General features: G+C 35.2%; 1 protein-coding gene across 1 annotated transcript in view; it reads right to left on the reverse strand.

Moving 5' to 3' along the window:
* The window catches only part of Kl-2 (dynein heavy chain 2, axonemal kl-2), a 44,272-nt gene extending 16,592 nt beyond the window's left edge, over positions 1-27,680 (reverse strand). Inside the window, exons 1-32 of the mRNA XM_083031806.1 lie at positions 27,584-27,680; positions 25,252-25,319; positions 24,547-24,916; positions 22,364-22,633; positions 21,535-21,992; positions 19,779-19,915; positions 19,220-19,562; positions 18,380-18,899; positions 17,527-17,669; positions 16,914-17,059; positions 16,720-16,813; positions 15,496-15,666; positions 15,088-15,280; positions 14,341-14,437; positions 13,744-13,995; positions 12,983-13,110; positions 12,590-12,708; positions 12,030-12,144; positions 11,093-11,226; positions 10,804-10,997; positions 9,470-9,698; positions 9,228-9,379; positions 8,889-9,139; positions 7,663-7,883; positions 7,456-7,570; positions 6,544-6,715; positions 5,352-5,527; positions 4,485-4,647; positions 1,364-1,588; positions 762-1,050; positions 384-521; positions 48-218 (exon numbers count right to left, since the gene is read on the reverse strand). Coding sequence (XP_082887932.1) covers positions 48-218; positions 384-521; positions 762-1,050; positions 1,364-1,588; positions 4,485-4,647; positions 5,352-5,527; positions 6,544-6,715; positions 7,456-7,570; positions 7,663-7,883; positions 8,889-9,139; positions 9,228-9,379; positions 9,470-9,698; positions 10,804-10,997; positions 11,093-11,226; positions 12,030-12,144; positions 12,590-12,708; positions 12,983-13,110; positions 13,744-13,995; positions 14,341-14,437; positions 15,088-15,280; positions 15,496-15,666; positions 16,720-16,813; positions 16,914-17,059; positions 17,527-17,669; positions 18,380-18,899; positions 19,220-19,562; positions 19,779-19,915; positions 21,535-21,992; positions 22,364-22,633; positions 24,547-24,916; positions 25,252-25,319; positions 27,584-27,680 — 6,351 coding nt within the window. The remainder of the gene's footprint in view (positions 1-47; positions 219-383; positions 522-761; positions 1,051-1,363; positions 1,589-4,484; positions 4,648-5,351; positions 5,528-6,543; positions 6,716-7,455; positions 7,571-7,662; positions 7,884-8,888; positions 9,140-9,227; positions 9,380-9,469; positions 9,699-10,803; positions 10,998-11,092; positions 11,227-12,029; positions 12,145-12,589; positions 12,709-12,982; positions 13,111-13,743; positions 13,996-14,340; positions 14,438-15,087; positions 15,281-15,495; positions 15,667-16,719; positions 16,814-16,913; positions 17,060-17,526; positions 17,670-18,379; positions 18,900-19,219; positions 19,563-19,778; positions 19,916-21,534; positions 21,993-22,363; positions 22,634-24,546; positions 24,917-25,251; positions 25,320-27,583) is intronic.
* Positions 27,681-27,934: the final 254 nt, after the last annotated feature.

The following is a 27,934-nucleotide window of genomic DNA, read 5'->3' on the forward strand; positions in this document are numbered from 1 at the left end:
AGTAGAATCGTTGAAATTATACGTTATATCCTTCCTAAGTAGATTACCTGCAGCTTCAACTTGATTGCCTCATTGGTTATATAACTGATAATTTCCTCGTAATCCACGGTGGGTACGTCTACGTTGGGGAAAAGATCTGTAGTAATATCGAGGAATAGCGGTAGATCGTCTGAGATAAGTTTGGCGACGTTCATATCTTTCATGGCGAGAATAATTATCTAGACAAAATTCGACTTGGCTGATACAAATTTATAGTGTTATAATTTTTTGCGTTACTTTGAATATAAAATAATACAAGTAATTTAAAAATTATTTAAGCATCATCAATAATAAGATCAATGTTTTGTGTGAGTTTGACAATAATGAAAAAGATAAATAATCACCTCCTCGTCGGGTAAATTGAGATACAGCCTTCTCTTTTTGCCAGCGTATCGAGTCAGTGTTACTATACCTCGTAAACCGAAGTCGTAATGATGCTGTTTACTTAGCTGCTGCTGGGCGAGAGAGTATAAGGTAAAGACCTACAAAGAAGAAAAGCATTATGCAAAATTTTCAGTAAATTCTGATATTAAAATTTCTTGAATAATAAATAAAATAAATATTTAAATTGATTAGATATCTTGAGAGGCAATAAAGAAAAAAGTAAATTTATAGATTATTTTACAAATTTAAATTATGCATTGTACTTTATCGTAATTTATGAAATTACTTATATTACGATATTAAGAAGTTGCATATAATAATTATGCACTTTGAGTGACCTTCTTGGCTAACACAAGTGTGTTTTGAAACCCTTCGCCAAACAAGTTGATTTCGACAATCATGGTACTGTCCGGCACCATCATCGAGATTGGCCGGAACATGGACTTTAAATTGTCTGGAAGTTCGGTACGTCCGGCGTAACCAGGATTCATTGTGATGAAGATGCCGCAGGTGTGCACCAGATTTATAGAGGCGCCGTCGAAAATGAATCTCGTAAGTCTCTGAGCGAGGGCGGTCAATATCGATAGTATCTGTTGCGCTACTACTGATAACACTTCGACATTAATTCTGCGATTACGAAAGAATTCATTTCTTCAGATCTTTTTGTTCCTTTTCGTTTCTGCAGTATTTTTCTTCCACATTACGTGGAAGTATAAAAAATCTCTCATTTGTGAAAAATTTATTAATACTTTTCATTGTGAAAACTAAAATTTATATACAATATATTCTATATAACAAATAAATAATTTTGTCTTTTCTCTTGTATGCACATTATTTAATTCTCAAACAATAATCAGCGTTTTGAACGAAATTTGACTTGAATAAAAAATTTTCTAATTTCCACTCGTGATAATTGCATGTAAGCTTCAAGGATATTTACCGGTTGAATTCGTCGAAGCACCCCCAGGCGCCAGATTGCGACAGTCCGCAAAATAATCTACCCATACTTTTATAATCCAATCCTTCTGAACAATTTTTCACGATTACATTGAAACCGAGCGCTTTTCCAAGGTCTTTTACTGTTTCAGTTTTTCCAGTACCCGCAGGTCCCTTTGGACTTCCACCGCGATATAAATGAAGAGCTGTTGTCAATGTGATGTAACATCTGGACGAGATAAACGGTTGAAGAGTTATTTTATTGTTTAATACATAATAATACGTGACATATGCAAAACTGGAAAATTAACAGAAGAGTGCACTTTAAATATACTCCTATAATCATAAATCATAAAATAAAATCATACAATTATCATATTATTTTGCAATAAGAGATAAATAACATGTTTTAAACATGTATCTCGAAAAGAGCTTAAATATAATTTATTATCGCGTTTCATTAAAACACGTATATAAATATATTTCATTTCTCCCGACAAAAAAGACCTTCGTGCAATTGACACGGCCTATTGGTGAAATATCTCGCCTATCAGATCTGTATTTCGAGAACGCAGCTGCAATCTGGCATTCGATTCGAGGAATATACATATATCAGAGTGTGTATATGCTCTGGCGCAGTTTGCGATTTAATACGTCTACTCGTAGCAAAGGGGGATGATTCATCCACCTTCGCGCGCGGTGGATGCGGAAGATTGAGATTTCCGCAGGGGCGGAATTCGTGTTGTGTCTTCTTTCCGCAAGACAAATTCTCGTGACCGCAAGAGCGAACAAATGTATCGAGATGGCAATCGCCGTCTATAAATTAGAACTACGGGAGGGCGACGGGAGATGGGATGGATAACCTTTTATCGCGATTAAATCGATACCGTTAAGTAGCGGATATCGCGCTTTAGCCCGACGCTCAGGCTTTGATGTCAGGACGCGCATTGATGTGCGCTACTCGTTTCGAAACCGCTCTTGAGATTGTGTCGCATTGTCACTGTATTACATCGTGGCTGTATATCGAGTTTATACGGCTACCCCCGCATATTCGCGATATTATATCTCTGACGGTTTACAACTAGCGATTCTGATACACGCGAGACGGACGTTTTGCGGTGAGCAGTCATTCGAGAAGACTTCATCGTGTGTGTGTGTGTGTGTGTGTGTGTGTGTGTGTGCAAATAAGCTCTTCGATATAAAATGCACATATAATCTTGATCAGATTTTTTATTGCGTATATATAATTTAATCTTTCATTCTTCTATCGCAAATTTTTCTGATTCTTTACTGAGTTACCTCGCTCCGTTATTTTATTACTTGCTTTAAGATGGCTTCGTACTGATCCTCTTACATTCTGTATAATTGAATCACCTTCTCTCGTAAATTTTAATTTAGTCGTATCAAATTTAAGTATACGAGGGCTCCACCGGGTATAAGGAAACACCTGGAACTTGTTTTAACTAAGCGATCGTTGTCAACTGCTCTCGCCATGACACGTGACATTGTTCCCGCGCTAAGATATAACTAGTTGTAGGAAGTTGTATGATATGCGATGAGTATCGCGAGTTCGCGACCTCGCCTTAATCATGTAACGTGAGCTATTTGATGCGATCAGTATCGCGGGGAAAGTTCCCTCATTAAATACAACGGAGCTCTTAAAACTTTACCTAATCGGACACGTGCAACGGCGTCAAGCAATCGCTCTGATCGTCAGGGCTACGCCCGTTGACCTAAACCAGGTTGTAATACATCGCCAATGTGTCGAACACTAAGCATTACTCGCGCCACCGTCGTGTGTTATCCGGGCTCGTGACAGACGAAATTACGGCTGGCCACACGATCTGGTGCCAACTACGTGACTAACTATAGCACGCGCGATAACCACTGAGAAACTTCTGCTTTAACATTGCTAAACGGAACAGAGTACGCTGACCGACTAAATACGCGACGCGCGCGCGTAATGTCACAAAAGTAATTTTCCAAATGGTACCGCAATCGAGTGCATATACGTATGCCACTAATCGTGTTCACTGTACAAATTCATTTTAACGACGTATATTTTACCAAGTATTTGCGGTATAAAGCATCTCATAATTTGACAAAAAGTATTATCCTGTCATACATTTGTGACATTTCTTTTTCATCCAATTAACTGGAAATGAACTATTAACAGCTAGGCGCAAAACGCAAAGCGCAGATTCTTTTTCTTCTCTAATGAGAATTTATTGATTAATTCTCTAAATGTATGCTTTTCGGTCTCTGGATTAAATCATCATCGGCAAATGAATCAAAGAGTGTACACAACTTTCAATAACTCCCGCGACCTCCACGATAGTTGATCGCGACAAGTTCTTCTTCCGGTTTTAGCTGTTGAGAAAAGAATTACCTGGCCTCGCAAGTATTGCACAATGTCCGAACACTCGACAGTTTATCGCTCAATTGAACGCCACAAAGGTCGGAACACAACTGTCAATCCAATAACCAAAAGTGTTTCTCATCGTACTTTTAAAATATATAAACAACCTTACACGTTTCCATAAATTTTATTATGATCGATGTTGATGTTATTTCAATTCATAATGTCGTGCAATGAACCATTGTGAAAACCGCTGGCATTATTGAAGATCGTATGCATTCTTATGATTTATTGATAATAATCCAATTCAGAGACCAAAACGTATATTTATAGAATTAATCATTAAATTTTTATTAGGAGAAAAAGAATTTACACTTTGCTAACCACGTCTGGCTCTTAATAGCCTATTTCCCGTTAGTTGGATATTCAATACCAGAGCCCTTCGTTTTTTTATTTTATTTTTAGTTTAACTGACATAAAACGTCTAACTTTTTTATGACTAACTAAATATTACATAAGAAATGTATCTAAATATACAGTAAAATAATTTTCCGTTTTATATTAAAGTGTATTTAATGTTAAAAATATTAGTAACGAAAGAATATCAAGTTTTTTCTTGAAAAATAAATTATTACTATTTTCTCTCAAGAAAATTTGCTCGCTAAAAGAAATGTAAAATAAATATGATTAAAAAATAATTATTGCGTAAGACAATTATCTAACATTTCTTGCTATGTAATTAAGCTAAACGTTGAGGGAAACGTACCGGTCTGTCAGAGGCGTTATTACAAGTCTTCCGGTATTACCTAGATACTCGTAACCATATATGAAGTGAGTGTTTGTTTGTCGGACAATACAATCGTCTATGTCTGTATCCCAATAAAATCTTAACTGCGACAGCCATTCGAAAGCAGACACATCTCTGCAATCTGAAAAATTTGAAAAGTAAGTTTGCTCCCGTTTTTTCTCTGGTTCTATTTATTTTCTCTCTGGATTAAAGTAGCAAAGAAAGTATATATAAATAAAATAATATAAGAAATATTACACGTAGAGTTTAAAATATTATTTTATAATATTAGCGCGTATTACATGGAAAGAATTATTTTTTTCTTTTAATTTTATAAGATGACAGAAAAAGATACACTATCGATTCGCGATTCTTAATAATAAAAATAATTTTAATGTAAAGTTTGTATTATTTTAAATCGCGAGACTGTTCTTATATATATTAACGAAAATTACATATTGCAAAAGATTGATATTGCAAACTAAAGAATTATTATGAGAAAAATAGAATTTTTTTCGTAAACTTTCGCCAACTTTATATTTTTCAGAAAATAAACTCTCGCTGTCATACATGTATATTTCTGTAAGGATTCTCTTCGAAATACCATCGATATACAAATTTACTAGGGGATGCAACGGTATTTTCCTACTATAGTGTATCGTATCGCCAACGATATAACGCTAGAACGTGATGCGGTTGCAATGGTTCTATAAAATGGTCCATAATTTGTTGGCTGTACATCCGAGTGTATGTTGAGTATATTTTTGCAAAAACAAATATGTGTAACAAATAGCGTTGAATTAATGATAAAAGAATGATTGTAGAAGAATATACGAATTGACTCACTCATTTTGTACATTTTTTCGATGACATCTCTCGCGTGTATCTCGATAACAACAATAGCCTTGAACTTTAGTCGATCCAGTTTGCTCAGATCACTTCGTATAGTTTCCGAGTACTTGTCTAACGTTTGATTCTGTTTCTTTCTCAGTCTTTGCAACGGCTTCTTCGAGTCTACCATTCTTGAGTACGAGGGTAAATCAAATAAAACTTAATTGGATTGTGAAATACATAGCTAACATACCATTTCGCAGTTACTCTGCCTGATACATAATTAATCTACTCGTTTTCAAGAGTCTCTAGAAAGCTTTGAGAAAAGCTATCTCATTAACTCAATAACGACGTTTTTAAAAATATTATTAAAGTAATGCGAGTGTGTATAACATATATATATATATATATATATATATATATATATATTATACACTCGCATTAATTATATTGCGCATTGTATATATGGTTGTCGTTTTTCTTTTAAAAAATTATCAAAATAAAACTTCAGACTTTAATGTAAGATTTATGCAACAACGTAAATGTAAAAGGACAATGCAACATGCGATGCACTTTTAGCGATATTATTTTTCGCCGTGCAGCTCATCTCTATTTATCCAACCATGCGCGTTGTCCTTGGCATCCCTTTTTCCGAGGCGCCGGAGTGCAACGGAAAGGTACGTTGGGCCTCGCGTAATACAAGCGTTACAGGCGAGAGTCCCGGGACGGGAGGGATTTTATTCGGTAGGTAGGGATATGCCCGACTATAGGTGCGGGTTAAATTATTCGCGGTACGGCTAGTATATGCAAATAAGGGAGAAGGTGGAAGGATGCCGTCGCCGGATCGCAGGACCAGACGTAGAATATGCAAAATTTCTCTTATTAGACTTGCCGTGTCTCCTGTCTTCTTCCATGATCATTTTACCACCCCTTCCCACGTGCATTTATGTGTATGTATTTGTGTGTGTGAGTATATATGCGCTTGCACTCGTGTGTGTACGTGTGAAGAGATCTTTTCTCGTTTCCTCAACCGTCTTTCAGCGTCCGTCAGAACCGGCCTCACGTTCATCCCGTTTTTCTCTATCCTTTCCGCACCGCACTTCGTCGCGTCTTTCAAAAGCTCGAGTCGCGAACCCCAGTTCGCGTTTCCCTCACGTTTCATAACTAACGTAGCTAAATTTCTCATAGGCAAGGCCGGAGTACTCACTTGCAGTGCAGCAGGGCGCGCGTGCAGTCGCTCGTCCATTGAATCTGAGTGGACGTAATAGCCGGCTGGCCCGGCCACTCTTTCACCCACCTGTCGCGTTTCGCGAGCATTTTTCGCAGGGCTATCCGACACTGCCTCAACACTTCGCGCAGGATCACTCTCATCGCGGCCTCTGCAATTACCACCCGCGTTTTATTCACGCTCACTTCCTCGCCGCGCCTTTCATCCCCCTTCGTCACCCCCTATTTCCCTGCGCGCGCGCTATTTCGCTCGCGCATTTTTATCTCTCGCAAACAGAAATCGAAGTTGTACGCTGATCTGCACGCGGGTATAGGGTAATTTACGGCAGTTGTGGACCAACGTCGGAATTGAGCATAAATTATGGCCAATTTTCCAGCGCCGGCTTTTATTTACGCAACGACCGAACCGTTGCGTTGTAAACGCTACTCGCTTCCCCGCGCTGAACACACTGCGGGATACTGTAAATATTTGATGAGTCCATGTTCACACGTCGCTGATCTTTCCCGCGACGTGCATGCGAAAGAATTTTGTCGCTTCTATATTTCAGATGAGGAAGCGAAACCGCCTCTTTCGATTTTGCAAAAAGCAATTTATGATCTTATAAATTCTCGCGTATATATATTTCCTCAGCGTGCGTTTTGTGTACGCGTGTAGATTTCGGAGAGATAACAGGAAACAGAATTTATAGGGATATATACCTAAATTCACAGAATGGTAACTATTATGCGCGTTTGTTATGAAAGAATATCGGATTTTAAAGCTACACCGAGATGATTGCGAGTCGCTTTTTTTTAATTTTTCGCATTTTGTTGTTCGCAAGTATCTGATAAAATATCAATCTTCATTTCTCGTGAAATATATATATTAAAAAAAAAAAAAAAACGAACTCACCGATATTGCGCAGCCAAAGTTCGACTTGACCCTCCAAGAGGACCGGTTCGACAAATTCGACATACTCTTCATCGTTCGAGTACATGCCGTCAGCCACATATTTTCCAGTCAGCGACTTAGGGCGGAAAGATGCAATATTAAGAGTCTCGAGACAATGCGCTTACATAAAGGAAGCAAATATAGGAGAATAAAGCGACGGAGACTTACCTTGCTGAGCTTCAAGGACTTGATGTTCGCAAAGAGCTTCCTGATATGGGGCTGTATGAGGTCCGGTTTTTTAGAATGCGCGAGGATCTCTAGTATATCATCATTTGAGATGAAGTAGAGTCTCGGAAATATGCGTCTCTTGTTCTCCAGGTACTGCTCGAGCGCCAACTGCAACGCCTCCAACTTGTCATTGAGTTTGTTCAGGATTTCCAGCAAGCCAGCTAACAGGATCGCCGGGACGGAGAGCAAGGAAGAGGGGGAAAAATGCAAATGCTTTCAATAGAATAGATTTACATTATTTTACAGTACGCGTACGCGTCGGCTCGTCGCTCGATTTTTTATCTTTTTTTTCCCCCGTTTTTCTCTTTTTTCTTTTTTTTTTTTTTTAGCGCCGGAAGCCGACACAGGCGGTTTGTACGTATCCATTTACATTAATACCCTGGCTCGGACGTAGCTTAAATAATTTTAATCCTAGTTTAACGCTCAGAATGATCGTGCACGATAAATGCGGAATATATATCTGGTTCAGTAATACTTTTTTCATTAGTTAATTGCATTTTACAAATACCTTATTGAATGTTTTATTCTGAAAACGTCGCATTAAATTTAGTATCTGGCTGATGAATGTTTATATTGTTATATATAAAATCTTTACATTCTTTAATTAAAAAGAAGTTTGCAAGATTTTATTAATTAAACAAAAAATATTTTGCCTTGTTTCTTTTTTACATAGAATGTAAGTTATCTTTAATTCTAATATAATAATTTTATATGCATATTTTTTAATACATATTATAATATATAATATATATGTATATAAAAGAAGCTATTATAATAAGGTATAATAATCCTTGCGATAATTCGAGCTTTTATATATGTATATACTGAAAAAATATATGACGAGTTCGATATAATATACATTGATATAATATTATATATTCTCTCGTAAGGTATCAGGATTTCAGTATTTGAGACCATTTAAAATTTTGATGAGTATAATAATTGCAGATGTAAAATTAAATTATAACATTATTTCTTTCAGAGAATTAAATTGCCGTTAAATTTTCATTTCTGCATACATGTATATATGGAGGAAAAACGAGAATTTATATCATTCTTTTAATATTTAATTAGGATTTCTTGTTGCAATAATTTTATATTTTGTTAAAATAATACTATGGATAATATTTCTCTTGTAATAGTCTCTTTGATAAGATAATACATACGTGGATTATGAGTGGCTGGTAGTGCCAAACGATAGGAAGCCATCCTTGATGTAAGTTCAGTCAACTCGCTCGTCACTTTGTCAAAATCGTCGGCCTCCTTTGGGAGTTGTTTTTTTATGTCTTCCGTAGTGAATATAGTGTCCAGATACACGTATTCTCTTTGTACCACCAGTACCATTTCCAAAACTTCTTCGATCGTCGACAGTGCTCGTTCCCAGAAATCGACCTCTTGGACAAATGATTCGACGAATCTAGAAAAATTCAATATATAGTCTACTCAAGTCCAACAAAATCGTTAGAAATGTAAGCACAAAAGTTAATTTAGCGAATGCAATGTACTTCGTTGACTTCATGGATGAAAGCTGCACCTGATGATCTTCCAGAGTTTGCATTATGTCGTCTATAGCTTTTAATCTATATATTCCTTTATCCTTGTATGGAACCATCGTGATCGATATCGTTTCCCAAGTATCCTTAATACGTTCGAGTCCCTAAATAATTGCGCATGTATTATCTCGTAAAGTAGTGCCTCGCAATTAATATATTGTACAATTCGTATATGCATTGTTTTATCGACTCACAACTTCAATGGTGAGTTCCATCGTGGCCGCGTTCGAAATTTCTCTAATTTGTTCCGCGAAATTATGCATTTGCATTTTAATAATCGCATCCAAAGTAAAATCCTCCGACGTTTCATCAAAGTCTCGATCGATGGTATCTTTGACCTGCTTCCAATGTCGCGGTCTCATCGCCGAATTCTTCAGTACCGTTATCAACGGTAATGTGCGTCGAAATTTATCGACATTCAACCTGCGAAACAAGGTTTTTTTATATAATAAATTTATATATAGAATAATTACCTACGTTTTTTATTTTCTAAATAATATAAAATTTATTACAAGTTAAAGATATAGGTATGTATATATTTATAAATTTGTAATTTATTTGTAAGGTAATCACCTTTACGACATTAATTTCACTCGCGTAAATTGTTGAAAGAATGTAATTGTTTATGTGAATATTTGATAACAATAAAATAAGAATTTTTATTTAAAAATAAACTTAAAACATTATTTAAAAATATAATTTCTGATATTCAAAACTCATACGGAAAATTTCTTGCAATTCTTTCCATTGCATAAAGAATACTTTTTCTTTTGTATGCACAAACAGCGGGTTCTGCGCGCGTATAGTTTTTTCCCATTTTCTCTTGTTTAGTAAACTAGGTTGAATTGTAGCTGCTGAAAAGTTACATAACCATTTGTGGAGCGTGCACTTCGTTAGTTTCAGAAAGTATCGTCGAAAGGAGTGGCACAAGTGTGGTCGATAAGTTCACGTAAATTATACGTTTTAGCGATGCAGAAGTTAATAAGCGTCGCTGTGTAATATGTGGATATAAGCTATAGTTATCCTTTGCATTATTTTTTGCAAAGTACAGCGTCGGTCAAAATACACATCGTTCAAGCGAAAAACGATTATTTTTATCGTTGCTTACTCTTACATATATGTATAGAATTTTCCAAACTTGTAAAAACTTGACAAACTATTTCTTACTCTTCTCGTTATACTCACCACACAAGCTGTTATGAGTATTTTACCATAACAAGTTTAAAAGATTAATTCATTTGATATAATATTCGATGTTACAAGCAACGTACATTTCAATCAACGACAATTTTCATCGATTACGTTCTCGTGTGTGATCCCTCTCATCTTGCTGTCATTTTGAAAAATGGCCATCCATCGCACGAGCGCAGTTTATAACGCAACCGATCGGTTTTTGGTTTTTGGCAAGCGATAAATTGACATGCTGTTAAAGGATGGCAATCGCAAACGCTACTTTGCTTCGTGAAAAATTCACGAAAACGGTACATATTTACTGCGCGTTCGAAATTCGATTTTAACTGGGTCGCACCTAATATTTTCGACAATTTCCCAGTTCTTTTCTTTGAGTTCTCTGCTGAGTTTTGTAAGTTTCCGGAGGAGGAGATTAGCGGTTGCGTCCATCTCTTCCAATTCTATCGTCCAGAAATTTCCGGTTTTGTAGCGTTCCCAAGCATCGTTCCATTCGTCCGTCAATTGCCACACCAATTCGATCACGGCTACATCCTTCGCAAGTAGAAAAATGTTGAAGAGTTGTATAAGTACGTAAGATTAATACAAAGATGAGAGAATGACATTTGAGCGACAAATGAGACATTTACTTTATTGAGTTGAGCGAGCTCTTGAGAATCTGGATAATTTATGCCAAAAGTGGTTAATTGTGATTTTAATAAGCTTTCTCTGTCTTTTAAGGAATAAATATCTTTCCAGAAGATTGCTAGCCAATTTAAAGCGTCTGCAACAACAATAATAATAATAATACTAATAAAGTAAAATGCAGTACACAATAATAATAAGGTAAAATAATTGCAATGTCAATACTAAAATGAGTAAATATTCTAGCTGAATAATATCTGATGATCTGAAATCAATCTACTTTTCTGTGATTATTAGTTATCTAACATTTGTGTGTACCTCCAAATATATATGGAATTATTTAGTAATGGTTGCTCGTACGTTTTGTACAAGCGAAGTTTCATGAAAGAATAAACTAGTCTAGTATTGACAAACGCATTTAAAACAGTTAAACGTGTTATGAATAAATAAGAGGCTTGTATCTGCAGTAGTAAAAGCGATCATTAGGGTTTTTTATTCTATTCCCTTCAAATTTTCATGCAGACAATGTCACAAATAATGGTCAAAGTTATTATTTAATGCAAAGTTTTTAAAAACATTTAATATAATTGTATAACAAATAAATTTTAAAACAGAGTATCGTTAAAAATATTTTTTTAAATATTCTACATGCTTTTTATATTTTTTTTTTCTTCTACTCTCTTGCCGTTCTATTTATAAATTGCACAAGCACATTCTTAAAATTTAAAATTATAAATGTTTTTTACTTTATCTTATTTATTGTTTTGCAAATCTAATATAGATTGTAAAATTAATTTAATCCGAAATATATGTTGCACCACGAAGGTATACGTTGTGCTCGAAAAGAGCTATAGTACAAGATAATTGATTTATGCAACGACTCAGTGCTATTTCAGAATAAACATAGATTTACATTTAATGAGAACATGTTAATCAATTTACTCTTTGAATTCCAATCAGACGTGAAGGGTCCGGTATCCTTAAATCTACGCACCACAGAGGATACATCTTCTTCGAACATTGTCGCGTCAGTCAGCAATATTTGTTTAAACTCTTCCTGCGATTATGTTAAAACAATATTGTGAAAAGATAATCCAAATTATTACGATAAAAATGATTATAAGATTCTAGTATCTTTTTCTTATATACGAAAAAGAATATAAATAACAACATATTAAGTTATTTAATTTTTAAGAAAAAGTTTTTACTTTTTCTTAATAATTGCAAGCACAAATATAAAATACATAAAAAGAATTTTTTTTGCTTTTTTATTAAATAATTTAAATCCTGCAAATATTAAAGTGTTTCTGTTATGCAAAACTAATTTTTCAGATTCTATAAAAATTCTTTAGATGTGACGAAGTAACGTCAAAATTGAGAAAGTAATTAATTGACATCACATTTTCCTCTTAGTTAGCATCGACGTCAACGCCGACGGACTAACTCTATTTTTTATTACAAAGTTCCTAGAAGTTCTCTTTTATATCGAGGAAATGCCGTACCTTTTTTTCAAGCAGGGTAACTTCGCACGTGGCAAGTAACTCCAAGTAAGCCGCCCAAGAACGGTTGATGTCTTTTAATTTTCTTCTGAACTCGTAAGTTAATGGTACCTCGTATTTTTCTGAAAATTATTAAGCATTCCTCTTCTCTGATCTAATATACGTAATTATATGAATATATGTTGATAGTTGAAAATAATCGATATCCGTTTAGAGTTTATACGTAATAAACTTAAAGTCTGAGATTATCTCAAGCAAAGCAGATATTTGTAAATCTTATATAGATCATTTTACACATTCTTGAGCAATAGATAGTAGATTGCGATCTTAAGATCCGCTGATTTTATGGTGCATCGACCTTCTTATTTAACACGAAGAAAACATTTAAAGATTTACCCAAAGTTTGGAACTGCTCCTGGATCTTAGGAAACTCTTCCTCCTCTTTCGGAATCTCGGCGGTGAGCCTCTCGAACAATTGCAGCGCGGATTGCATGCTGATGAGATTCGTCGGTTCCTTCATTATTCTGCAAACGAATGAATTCACGTACGATTCAGTTCGAAATTCAAAAAGACCTTGTGACAGGATTTATGGGAGCAACGCCTTGCGAGCAACGCCTCTCCAATGTTCCGCTCGGCGTGAGAAAATTTACATTAATAGTATCGATCGAAAACACTGAAAACAAATATAACTGAAAGATTCAATTATGCTATAGAGAGGAATATAATCACGCGCAAATTCTGAAAATAAAAATATTTTTAGTACAGAGTAATGAGCATAAAAATGATTTGCAAACTTGCGGACACAGTTAATTCTTTTGAATTAAAATGAATGAAAATAAATTTTTTTTTCTTTAAATTTATCTTTATATAAATATAGATATTTAAATACTGATAATTAAAAATATCAATAATTAAGATATATTTTTCCATTAATTTTATCTGTAAAAATAGCTATGTATGTAATTTAATATCTTTCAACTAATTTTTTTTAAAGTTTATTAAAACTTTTCAAGTAGAAATATATAACTAAACATCTTTGATATAAAAAATATTTTTCTATTATCTCTTTTCTGTATCAAATTCTTTCTAATTCTAAGCGGAAAAATGTTCTTTTTACTTTGAAAAATTTGATTCAAACAATCACGCAGACAACTAACTTTGTGGAATTTTCAGCGATGTAATGATAAATGTGGTGGACCATTGCATCGGTCATACGTAACAAAAGTGCGGTGAGCTTCTGTTGCCAAATTGAACACTGCTCGATGATGGTGGCTTTCAATCCATCAGAATTTATATCGAGGAAATGTACTGTCGTCATTGTTTCCTGTAGTTGAACGCTATTCACCACATCGATGTATTTACTTATATCCGCATCAAAAGATGCCGCTGTTGGTTTCAACTTTTCATACCTAATTTGTAAAAAAGATGTAATAACTTTATAAAGTAAAGATAAAAATACTTAAAATGTATGAAATAGATATTTCACGCATTAAATCACATTATAAATGTAGATTATTTATGTTTTTTGTTTGTTTGAAGAAAGAGAAAAAGAAAGAGAGAGATCATGAAAAAATCAAAGTCTAAAATCCTTAAATAAATTTTATAATATTGTACAACTGTAATAGTTGTTTACATAAATTAGATAGTACATAGAATTAGATGTAAATAATGCAGTTTTTAAGCAAACTTTTCAAAGTTTTAGCAAGCACAAAAATTTTGATCATTATTTTAAATAATACTATTTTTTGCATTACCTTTGAATATATAGATCTTTATTCACTTCCCATATATCTTTGAAAGGTTCCCAGATCTTGAGATAATTTTGCATTTGAGCAAAACAATAACTTACTTCTGCAAATTGACAAATTAATTTAGTACTTATGTTTATTCTAATAGCATGAATATAAAAATAATCATTTTTAATTGACTCAGAGTGACCGCGTATATATATATTACTAAGAGCAGTATTTTATTATTATACATATATATATATATATTAATATAAGTAAGAATATATAAATATTAATATAGATAAAGAAAAAAAAATCTTGCTATTACATATTAATTAAAATATTAATTTAAAATTAGATATATTCTTATTAAATTTTAGGAGAATTAAATTGGAGTGAAAATTGTAATTAAATTAATAACGATTTCTGATAAAGAACGATTTAAAGTTAATTAACATTCTATTAATTTTAAATTCTATCTATAATCCATCAGATTGTATCAATTATATATATAGATAATCATTATTAAAAGAAGATATAAAAGCATAAAAATGTTGCATTTCTGACAATGAGAAAATAGCTCAAGTTTGTTTGCTTCTTTAATAGATTAACAATTACTATAAGAGTGTACTATTTATCATGAACATAATAAAAATTATCAATGAAGAATATCATTAGAAGGCATATTAATTATAATGTATTAAGTAGGAAAGATCATTGAAAAATATTTTTAAAAAAAGAGAAGGTATATAGAAAGCTTCATGATACGACCGTTATTGAGTTTCTGTTGGAGTTCAATCAGCTCTTTGTCCTCCTTGTACAACTTTGGAAAGGGAAAGCTCTTGTCTCGAAGCATTTTAAACTTCTGAACTAGTCGCGAAACATCTTTCAAGGGCTCCAACAAAATATTCGAAATATTTCCTATTACTGTAGCTATCTCCAAAAGGCTTGGTTCAAAGTTTACCTAAATAAATTAGTAAAATAGTTAGAAAAGGTATATATATTATTTTCTTTTTTATAACAAAGCTCTAAAATGATTAGATAGAGCATTTTCGTTATTATCAGATTAGAAAATGCCAAATTATCTACTTATACATGCGAGACCTTTATAGTTGAACAATGTATGTAATACGCTGCTGCATGGTATGTTAAACATATTATGGATAGTTACGAACATACTTTGTTATCGATAATATCCGCTTGCACCAATAGAAGGGGTGAGGGTCCTGTCGTATCAGCACCATGAACAGCTTCAAACATAATCATTAAAGAATTCTTCAAACAAAACCTGATGGCTTCCTCAATTACTGTATCGATCTTGATCAAATAATCTTTCCATTCCGCACGACTCTGAGGAGGAAGAAGCAGTAAAGAAATTAGATATACATATATGTAGGTATTAATTTACGAAAGAGATTGCGAGAAAAATTAAAGTACTAAAGAATTATAAAAAATATAATTTTAAAAGCTGAAATAAGTTAAAGTGACCGCACAGGTGTCAAAAAAATTTCATTAATGCTTATCAATCCTGAGAAAGTATGCCAAAGTTGATACAGAAAATTTAATTTAGGGCAGATTGTTCTGTACTGAAGCTTATAGTTTAATTAAAACTTTTCGAAATTAAAAATGTTCACCTCATGTATATCATAATGCTTCTTTAAAAAACGCAATATATCCGATATATCCTATATGAAATATTTTCATTTAAGGTAACCCATATTCTAACGATATTAACTTAATCATTTTATTGATAAATTATAATGGATCTGATAGAGGATAATAGACCAAACATGTTATGCTCGCTTACGGCGAGACTGTGCGACTCTTTGGAGACTTTTTGAATTAACCGAGAAGGCACGTGCTCACTGTGGCAGTCACGTTACGGAACGACATATCTTAACACGAATCTGCCGTAAGTATGCCCTTTAGTTCTCCAACTTTAGTTAGACGAGAATTGCTTTGTGTAGCCTGCGGGCGTGCAACGTACACCGTTTTCTCCGCAAATATTCTTTCGTCGAAGCTATTTGGTCATTTTTACGTTTGCGAAGTCTTTACGGGAAAAGATTTAACTTTACATAAACTTGTCAGACATTTGCTGCCAGCCAGCAAATTGCCTCGCGGCACTTGCTGAAGTTTATAGAAAATGTTAAAAAAATAAAATAATTTGCCTCATATATATATTTTTTTTTTGTTATTTTCATTGAATTAAATTTTTTGTACATCAGTTTTTTTAGACGCGCAAACTTGGCCCCCTTTTTTATCTTTTTTTTTTTTAAATAATTTCTTAGTAGTATTAATATATACTATATAACACAGTAATAAAATAACAAATTATTTCTATAATTACAAAAAATGATATACTTATATTTGCTCAGTTTCGCAGTTGCATTAAAAAAGCTGTACCTCTTCTATCGCACGTTGCAAGCCCTCATAAATCTCCATGATGTATAGAAATATCATATCCAGTCTTTGAGTCATAACTTGGAATGTCTCGTCTCTGGAAAGTGAGAAAGTTCGACCGATGCTCGTTTACCAAGCGTTAAGTTTCAGTCACGAGTCTGGAATTGCCGCAGCATTATGCGAAATGGAAATCCTACCGTACGTGCAAGAGCTCCTCTTTTAATGCGGACAATATGTATGTGTAATTAACCCTTAACTTGATCAGTGGAGTGTCGCAGATATTCTCGCAGATTCTTATAATCTCGGAGTTTGCGTTCTTGTAAGTGTCGATAAACTCTTGAAGCTAAAACGACAAGTAATAACGTTTAACGTTTTTATTTGCCATTTCATTCATATGCCATTAAGTTTATCGCGTATAAACATCCGTTTATTTAAATTGCACTAAATTAATAGATAATTGTGTTTGCCCTCCAATTATGTGATTTCATGCGTTTCTTGAAAAGAGAAAGAATAATGGGGAAAAGAGAATATAATAAATATTTCGAAAAAAATGAGGATAGTAAGGAGACTTTAACTTAATGTTACTGAGTTCAATGTTCCGTTACCTATACATACGCATATTCATCGCATCGTAATTATTCCGTTTCTGTGTTACATAGAGTTCGTAATTAATTGTTCAAACGCAGGTAGATAGCGAGAGGACTTCTCTCGGGCAGTTCAAAATTAAATTTTACCGCGAGGCGTCCCGTACATATTGCATGAATTTACATGGACTTCGCACATGGACAAGGTAAGAGGCCCTAAGCGTACATTGGCCGTTTCGTTGAAACAATCCTCAATATACGCGTCCACGTAATCCGTGTTCCACGTCAGCTTGGTTAAGCCGGGATTGATCCTCCGGTCGAGCTGCCGAATTAATTCGCGAAACAGCGCAAGTTCTGTCAGCGACAATGCTGAAAAATACAAGTTTCGCTACGTTGAAAGAATGTTTTGTTACCACGGGAGAAAATTATCCCATGTGATTGCAAAGACAGAGAATATCGCTTTTATCGCGCATATTATGGACATGTGCTTCCCTTAAATCGTGTCATAATATTTGCATAAGCATTCGCATTTTAATCGAAGTATACGTATCCAATATAGCTCAAGAAAAATAAATTAATATATGTATGTCTGTATCTGTACAAACACATGAATATATAGCAATTAAATTTATTTTTGAATACTTATGCAAATATTATAATGCAATTATTATAATGCAATTTTATTTATGCAAATATATATATATATATAAAAATTTAAAGATATATTTAATAAATCATCAAATGCAATGTTATAATACATCTGGAATAATTCGAGAAAGATAGCAATGAATAATATAATTACATCTTCTAATAATATTCAGCTCAATATATTTTTAGAAAAATTCTGATTAGAAATAGTTAAATATAAAATTTTGTTAAAAAAACATCAAAAATAATTGACCAATTATTAATTTATTATACTTATACCATTGAATTTCATTAAAAGACTTTTGTTGAAATAAAGTTTTACTCTATATATATCATTGTCTCACTAAAAGAGAAAACCTTTTACTAATATCAGCTGTAATGAGTTATTTGGTCTAATCATTTGACACATAATTATTGAAACCACAGCGAACCTTCGATAATCCTGTTATATGCCAACGTGACGGCGAGGACACTCTCGTATATAAAGTGCAGCGTGCTCCACTTGTCATGTATCAATTGTATATTTACAGGTATGTTGAATCGCAAGCTGATCCAATAGGAACACTCACGACAGAGATTCAGGATATTAGGGTCGATATTACATTCCAAAAAGCCGGATTTACTATCGCTACGCCGTATCAAACAACGGTCGAGCCTCGCGCGCGGATTTTCGCCGACGTCGTGCAACCATTTCAAGTGCAGATCCTTCATGGAGTCCTCGATGGATCTGATCACGATGTCTTCCTGATGATAGATCTCCTCGCTCATGGCGCAATAGGACATCCACTCGGCCTTCTCCAGCATCTTTCGCGTCGATAGCAGACGGTCACCTTTCAGACGAAGATTCAACGCTCTACCGGCGTAATACGGAGTAAGCGAAGGATATTCTTCCCTCTCGTTCAGGACCTCCTGTTTTGTCCGTTGAATATCGTCGGCAAAGATCTGCCACACCTGAGCAGAAATATTGAAAGTTGGTGGTTTCGAATGTTACTTATTACTTCAGCGATTTAGAATTTGCGCAGAATATCGACATAAATCGATAAATTTAATATGTATATCTTTTCTCTGTATAAAATTTTACATCTCCCTTTTTATACAATAGAAATTGTTATAAGAAATAAAAATTTGTAGATAAGAAATTATTAGAATAAAGCAATAAGAACTTCACATTTTTGTAGATATTTTCAATTTTTTTTTCACAATAAGAATTTTATTTACTAATATTATTATTATTTATTAATATTATTATTTATTTATTTATTCCTTCTTACGCTGATATTTTTGCTATCAAATAGCGACTTTAAATTCTTGCGATTCGAATAATTGTAGAAGCTCCGCAGATCTTCAATTCCCTCTTGAACGTTATTAACGTCTATGAAAACGGTAGCTATCAAATTTTCAATCATTATCTCTAAATCCCTCATTTCGCTACGAAATATGATCATATTATCATGCCACGTAGAATCGTGAACGGCGAAAATCTTATCCGAACTGGCCTTGATTTTGTTCAAAGTTTCAAAGAAGAGTCTTTCAATTTTTTGACATACTCTTTCGTACTCTTCACCATTTGTACCGCTAAATTTGGGACTTGAAATCTGAGCGGTCTCGTCCGACCTGTCGTTGAAAAATTGTGTCGTTATTCACGAATATGACTGCGTAAATTAGTACCTCGCATTTATTGAAAACAGTAGAAATAAAATCTGAATTATTCTGAATGCATATGACAGCTACATTTTTTGAAAGAAAATATCGTTCGAATAAAACATAAAAAAAATATATATATGTAGTATATTTTTGCTTGTTTGTCTCTACGCTGTATATTATTTAAACCTTGCAAAATCAATCATCGCTTGACAAATCTCGATCATATCCTGACACCTGCCGATGAAAACGTCGATGTAACGAAATATACTCTCCGTGTCTAAGTCCCAGGGGTAATATGTGAGATTGATGTGAGCGCTTGCAATCTGAAAATTATAGAACAAAATGTGTTTAAAAAATTTACTTTATTAAGAGATCAGATCATATGATTTTTTATTCGACGCAAAAATGCAAATTAAAATCTCTATTTTGTAACACAAGCAATGTTCTTCGCTTAATTTGAGATCTGCCTTAAGAAAAATAATGAAACAGAAGAGAGAATTCGCTGCATTATAATTCACAAAAATATTATCTAAAAATATATTTGAAAAAATATTTTACTAATGCTTGTTTACACAGGATATACATATATGTATCTAGAAAAAAACTCCTCGAATGTAAGAATGCGAAGGAGTGTGAACACGCGCGTTAGCGACTCATAAAACGGCACGTAATGCGATTACACGGATTTCTGCACAAAAGTCTAAGGAGTCATGTCACCTATCCCTTCGGGCACACATGGTGTGCTAACCGTGGCGCAACTCGAGAACAAGTAGTCAGGAGAGTCGGCGTATCGTCACACCGTTTCCCAATTCCCACCTCTATTCCGACTTATCTGCCCACGGGAAAAACGTAAGTCGGTGTTATATTGCGATCTCTACTTGGAGAAAAGGCTCTTTTTTATTTTACTGTTTTGTACTTTTAAGAGAAGCGTTTCTCTAAGATAAATTGCACGCTATTCCATCTTTAAATTTTAATTTCGTTAGCGTTACCGAAGGCGATCGTTTATTTGTGACTTTAAACTCGCAGGAAACTATTCTGTGAGATAGTTCTTGTTGGTTGTGCCTCGTTACACTTGAAATTATCATTTACAATCATAATTACTGTTGAAAACCGAAATCACTTTGTAACTCTTCCGCATTAACGGAGAGCTTCATCTCCTCACGTTGTCCAACGAGGGGTCTAAGTAGCTAAAGTAACTGTGCACACATAATTTAATGGGAGTTTAACTCACCGCTTGTGGAAGGTGAATTTGCAGATAGCATAAAGTACGTTTTATATGCTTTTCGTGTATATGGTCACATGCCAACTTTTAAACTCATATGTATTTTAGAGGAATGTATTTTTACGTATTAACTATTAAAATAAATATGTGTCAAGTTTAAAAACTATATGTAAAAATATATCATTATTATATTATAACTTAACTCATTTAATTAATAAAAGTTAAATTAAATTAATTTTCTGTTATATGATAAATATTTTTTTCTTTATAAGCAAAAATTGAAGAAAAAGTTTTAATTAAATTTAAAGTGTCGATGAAATATGTAATAATTATGTATTAACATGAAATGTGTATACTATAGATGAATTAAAAAAGTTTTTGCATAAATTAAGTTTTATAAAATATTTTATAGAATTCATTGCTTTTACAAAAACATTTCTTTTATTTATTTAACATTTTTATATATTTTTATATATTAAATGTCATTATTCCATAAAATATTTTTATATATTAAAAATGTATCCCTATGCGATATTAATCTTTCGATATAATTAATATACCTACGCACACACACATTAAAATATATATTAATACCTATATATATATATATATATATATATATATTTTAATGTGTGTTTATATGTATATTAAGAGAGAGAGAGAGAGAGAGAGTTATAGATTATATTAATATTAAAAATATTAAGTCTACATAATTTTTACCTTATAGTAAAGAGTCTTATAATCATTGCACAATTTGATGCATTCATCCAACAACTTCATACTTTTTCTTGTCCGCCCCGCAAATACGTCTGTTAGATTGATGAAGTCTTTGCACATGACGACGATCTCATTGCTGAGAGCGCTGAAGAGATTGCTTATCCTCTCGCGGGTATTGTAGTACGGGGAGTTCAGCCAAATCGTCCTGAAGAGATGCATCATTTTTGGCAGATATTGAGCCACGTTTGCGGGAGTCGTGCAAGTTTTCAACTCGGCACAAGTGTCCTTCAGGATGCTCAGGAACTCGATGTTCGATTTTGCCTCGACGGTACCGTGCTCGATTTCGTCCTTCAACATCAGGAATTGCCGTACGTAAGTGGACTGTGCAGCCAATAATATGTCAATAATGAGCCCCACCGTACTTTTATGCAACTGGTGATTCAAGCCGCACAGGTTGTCGTCTGATAAAAAGAAAGAATATCGTTTATTGAAATAAGTCAATATTATGGCACAGTCAAATTAAATTTTCTCAAATAAAACTTTGAAATAAAAGTTGTCGCTTTTTTTATAAATATATACGAAATAGATAAAACGTAATAACATAAAAAATTCCACGTTTTACGCTCCCTTTACTACGATTAAAAGTTCTAAAATGATATAAGTTTCTTTGTAATTCTACAAGGTACACATGACAATGGGATTTCGCTAAAATGTTCCGCATTAAAGGAAACTTTCGTCCCTCCTAGGAAATCTCGCGGATATATATTATCAAAGAAACGCGAATTCTATCCTCATATAGTTACTATGTCTTTCCTTAGGAGTAAGCACTTACATCGATAAGTCCAGAAGTCATATTCGTCGTTGAGGCATAGTAACTCGTGCGGAGTTGCCTGTTCCTGGTCAGAGAGAGCTATTTTGATTTGGGTGGTCCAGTGGGCCACGACACCCTCCAACCTCTTCACCAACTCCTTATCGGCGCTACCCTCCTCCACAGTGAACTCCCTACTCTCTAGAGGTACATATATCACGGTTAAGCCCAGCATTTTGTACGTGAGGTCCGTTAAATTGCACAGAAAGGTGTCCAGTTTGTTACAGAAGTCCGCTTTCACACATGTGTTTCGGTGCGATTAAGGAAGAGAAAATCCAGAAACGTGATACGACACCTAGTTATCGTTGTTCCCGATACAACCATTTTTTATACCGTTATTCTGACGTCTATCACATGGAATTGCAACGTGTACGCGGCCGCTACATACCCGCTGATGGAGATTTATTGAACTGAATTGCCCACTGTATATCGAAATGATCGACTAGCTTGTCATTGTCACATCAATTTATAATCGAAACGTACAATTGTGTAAATCTTATCGAATATAAAAATCGGAAAAAGTTAATAAAAAGGATCGAAATCATTTTGCATTTGAATTTAAAATTTAAATAATTCACTCAAATCTTAATGATTGAGAATAAAACGTTCTATTATATATGTATTTGTTATGTTATTGCAGATTATATGTGCCGTTGTAAATATATCTTATAAAATTCACTATTAAAATTAGATATGTACATTTTTCATAAGGGTTTCCTGTGAAAAATATTAATTATACGTTTATATAGGTAGAACAAGATATTGAAATTATTAATCGTAGGATGAATTAATAATCACTGAGATATGTTGCTGAGATGAAAAACGTGGGTACGCAGAAGCGAAGTTTCTGAATGTTCTGGTGTACAATTAGCAAAGCGACGCTTCGATCCGATTAAAATCCGCTCAGGATCCATTAGAAATAATGAAGTGGCTCGCGTCCGCGAATGCAATGCAATCGTTTCTAACTCGACAGCGGAGTAATCCCGTTCGCGTACGTAGGCAAACATCGACGCTGAATTTACCAGGAACGGTGAGTTGTGCAGTGCATTTAGCCGAAAATTATGGTAATAATAACTTCATGCAATTCTCTGGTGTCCCCGCTTTTCCGCCGCCCGTTCCGCGGACAGTCCGGAACTTTGTGTCGTGCGTTGTGGTAACGGGATTGCAGTGCTAAAGTTGGAAATTCAGTTGGTAATGTCATCACGTTAGATTGTTATGACCTTAAGTCAGAGCAACTATGGACGATCGCGATGATCGCCCTTGGCATTGTGAGACCGGTCCGCCATGGCTCCTTTATCACGAATTGACACTATACAGGCACTCATCGATCATTCTGTATGCATACAGGATTATCATGCCATCGCAAATGACACCTCAAGGGATAGACAGCAACATTTTCAAGGCTTACACCGATTTATAGAAAGGTGCATTTTATAATTATTGTAGTAGATTTTAAATATAAGAAACGTTATAATAATTAACGAAACATTAAAAATAATATGAGCATAATATATACTTAAAGAAAGAGAGCATATATTAATTATTCGCGAATTATGTAACGAAAAATGAAAAAAAATTACATGTGAAGGTAAAGTTGACTAATTGCCTCGATTGGATTGAAATTGCCTCGCAAAAATCGATCATATATCAGTATATATCAACGGATTCGAGCGGGACATAAAATGTACGATGTCTCCCCTGGGCGTCCTTCTGCGGTGAAGCTTTTTAAACGTACATTTAAATCCACGAAAAACTTTAAATCATCGCCGACTGCAAAATCAACCGGTCGCGGAACGCGGGATTTGAAAGTTAAACAGAATTTACATCGCACGGCGAAGCGCGGTCTCAAGTGGGTCACTCGAGGAGCCCGCAAGAAGACGGGATATCGCGCCTGGACCCAATTAAAGTTTCGTAACTCGCGATCTGTACACGTACATTATTTGCCGAAACAAAACAAAAAGAGAAGAAGACGAGAGAGAGAAGGAGAGGGAGCGAAAAAATGAGAAAACTTTTGCGGGCTTTTCCCGTTGGCCTATCGTTATACATCCCTCGGTTTTGCGAATTCACGTCTCTCAGTCCCTGTGCTACTCGCGAAACTTTTTGCATTAGTTGCGCGAATTAATTGAGTTTGATGGAAACGTAATAACAGATATAGAGAGCAGGGAGAAGGATACTGTCCGGCCAAGTCTCGATTGTGAAGAAGATCGGTGCAAACACGTTCTGGATGACGCTCAGTATATGGTCCTCCACCTTGTCGTTCAACGACCCGAAGAGAATGCGCTCGCGAAAGTTCTCCGGATAGAGAATCTCGTTGGGTTGTCTCACGAAGTAGGTTAGCTCGTGCACGGCTACCGTAGGAAATGAAAATTCTGTGGTCAGGTCACCGTCCATGTGATAGACGCAGAGGACCGGAATGCTTGGGTCGTGGAAGAACTCGCGGATGTCCCTATCGCATTTCCACGTCCAATCGCTATCCGTCAGACCGCTCAGCGTTGTCATATCCTTAACACACTGAATCTGAAAAAGGTGCCGAGGATACCGAATTTTTCCGACTTCCTGCTTTCGGTACAAATGAGTGAATAAATAATTTTTTTTTCTTTCTCAACGTATTTTATTTCTCGAAATACGCGGTTGCTTCAATGCGAAGATTAATCCAAGTTGTTTAAATATAATATTTATTTGCTAGCGCTTATACGAACAAGAGATTTTATAGTTATATGTATAATTTTCCGAAATAAATACAAGTGTTGTAAAAAATAAAATTAAAAATGTTATTTAATCTTGAAATTATAGATTTAATTTAAGATACAAATAAAAAATCATTATACATATAATTCGCCTTGTACACTCACCAATTCGTTTATTTCGTCCATCCCATATATCGGACGTAACTCGGCTTCTTCATCCTCTTCTTCTTCACCTGCAACAATATCCGCTTTGAGACAATCTCTACCGTAGATTGCGGACTCTGAAAATAAAATTCGATCTCCCCGCGCGATGGGTATATATACTCCGCGTTCGCTGAAAAGGCGTTCTCTCGTAACTAATAAGGGTCATTGTAAAGAGGAAACAAATTCCAGGGGAGGCGCTGGCCGTTCGTTAGTCGTCAATTGGAGCGACGGCGCGCGATGGGTCCTCCTAAATCCGCCAGCCAGATTAAATAGAAGACATTCGTTTTAAGGGTCTCTCTCTTTCTCTCTCTCTCTCTCTCTCTCGTTCGTTCTGATATCATTCCTCAGGCCTTCTCCGCAGTCTCAATCCCGGGATCCATCCGCCGCCGCCCGTTTGCCATCCGTGCCTTTGCTCTTGGCAATCTAATAGGAACTATAAATCGCAAGTAGAGCTAGTAAATCGACGGAAGAGGAAACACGTCGCGTCGCGATCGAGAGACGCTACCGTAGGCCACGTTGGAGCGATTTATCCTTCCGTTATGATAGCGGGCATTATGCAGATATGACGATGTCTTCTTTCGCGACATGCAGCGAACTTATCAGTCTCACGTGTATACTTTCTCGCAGATATATTGTCGCAAAATTATTAAACAGTGCTTAACACGGTGAAGGAGAAATCATAAATAGAGTCGAACAATCTAAATGATAAATTTTCGCAAGAAAATAAATCAGTATTAATCTATTATTTGATCCATATTGTCTTTATTATTCTAGTAATAAAGAAGTTATTATATACAAGATGTTGTGTATAGTACAGATGATAATTTTAAACAATATCCTCGAGATATGATTCAGAGATTAAAACGTTATTTGATAAAATGCTGTTGATTTCTTTTCTTTTTTAATGCCATCGCCAAAGAACGCGATCATTCTGTCATATAGATAATTGAATTTACGTGGTCTCTTGTAGATTAATGTGAGATCAGATAGAGGATTTTACTGCAATCGGCCAAGGGACAAAATCGCCGTTCTCTATCATCCGTAACGTAACGTGACGTTAATTGTTTACGGATCATGGATTTGTAGATCCGTTTCTTCTCGTCCGTGTTCACGTGGAAGAATAGATTCTCCGGATAATAACGTTAGTTCGCAGTGGATAGACGCGCGCATAGGCAAGCTTGCATATAGATTATCGGTTTATCAAGTTCACCTACTTTCGCGGATCGTGCAAATACCACGAGAATTCGCGGAGGGGACGAATTAGCTTCATTTTCACTAGCAAGCGGCGGATGCGATCGAAGGGGAGTAAATTGCCATAATTCCAAATGGGGGGACAAATTAGGAATCTGCGGGCAATCTGTGCGGAATCTGCGAATGACCGATTAATCGTCGCAAGTAGTTGGCTTACGCGCGATATGTTATAATTTACGTAATCGAGGATTCGGGATATTTGTTAATATACCGAGCACTTTCTCGACATGCAATCGTATACATATGTATATCCATCTCTCTCTCACACACACATTTATCTCGTCTTTAAAATTATCGTGGAATTTATGATTATCAAATACACTCGCGGCATTCAGCGTACAAAGCAGCCATTGTAATTGCAAATTGGATGCGGCCCTCTCGTCGAATCCATGTTGAAATTCGAGCGCGTCGAGCTGTCGAGCGTACTTGCTTCAAATTAGCCGCATTATGGTTAACGTGGCCATTATTATTGTTGCCTTGTTAATATTTGCAGAAGTATATCGAGAGAAATTATACGGTTGTCGTAACGCGCACGATTCGCACCAACTAACAAATGAATTAAATAAATCCGTCCTGCTTAATTAATCAACGTCGCGCTGTAACGAAGTATTCAAAAATTTATCAGTGATACGTATCAATCATGGATATCGCCTAGTGATAACGGAATTACACACATCATGATTTAGGGTATATCTGGGAAGGATGATTTAGTCACGAAATAAAACGGGATAACCATTTCGCCATCGAGAATCGCGTGGAAAACGAAAGTATTTCAATATTCTCCTCACGAATGTTGCTCATGATCGATTCTACGGATATCTTTGAAGATTTAATGGGGGAATTAGAGGGACGTGCGCGAGAAAGCGAGATCGTACGAAACAAGGGTTAAAAACGATGGTTCGAAGATGTCGAAAATAGAACAGGCGGAGTGAAGGTGAAGAGCCGTGAAAAAGGAGCGGAAAATCGCGAGAGTAAAGAAAGTGGAAAGGGAGAGAGAGAGAGAAGGAGTGGATACATTTAATATTTTTCTCGTAAATCTTACTGCGCCTTTCCGCTTCATCGCTGGACTCGGCGTCCAAGTACTCTCGGCGTGGGTCCGGGGGCGGCTTATCTTTAACTTTATTTCTTCGTCTTTGCATTTTATTGACGGGGTGGCCTGCCGGCGTCGTCACCTCCCTCACACGAGCCTGTGCAGCTGATTTATGCGCCCGGTCCGACTGTTACGGTACCGAATCTTTCAGCGTTTTCGCCGTAGATATCCTCGAGCATCGTTGCGAAGTTGCTCGAGAGCAAGAAGAATGGTTTCGGCGGTAGATCGGCTTTTGGACCGATCGTTCGTTGTCGAAGAGGTTCTCAATATCTCATAAGAAATATCACCGGTAGTTGTTTAGAT

Source organism: Prenolepis imparis, unplaced genomic scaffold (genome assembly GCF_030444845.1).
Source record: "Prenolepis imparis isolate NDT839.2.m4 unplaced genomic scaffold, iyPreImpa1.0 SCAF_1, whole genome shotgun sequence".
NCBI classification, from domain to species: domain Eukaryota; kingdom Metazoa; phylum Arthropoda; class Insecta; order Hymenoptera; family Formicidae; genus Prenolepis; species Prenolepis imparis.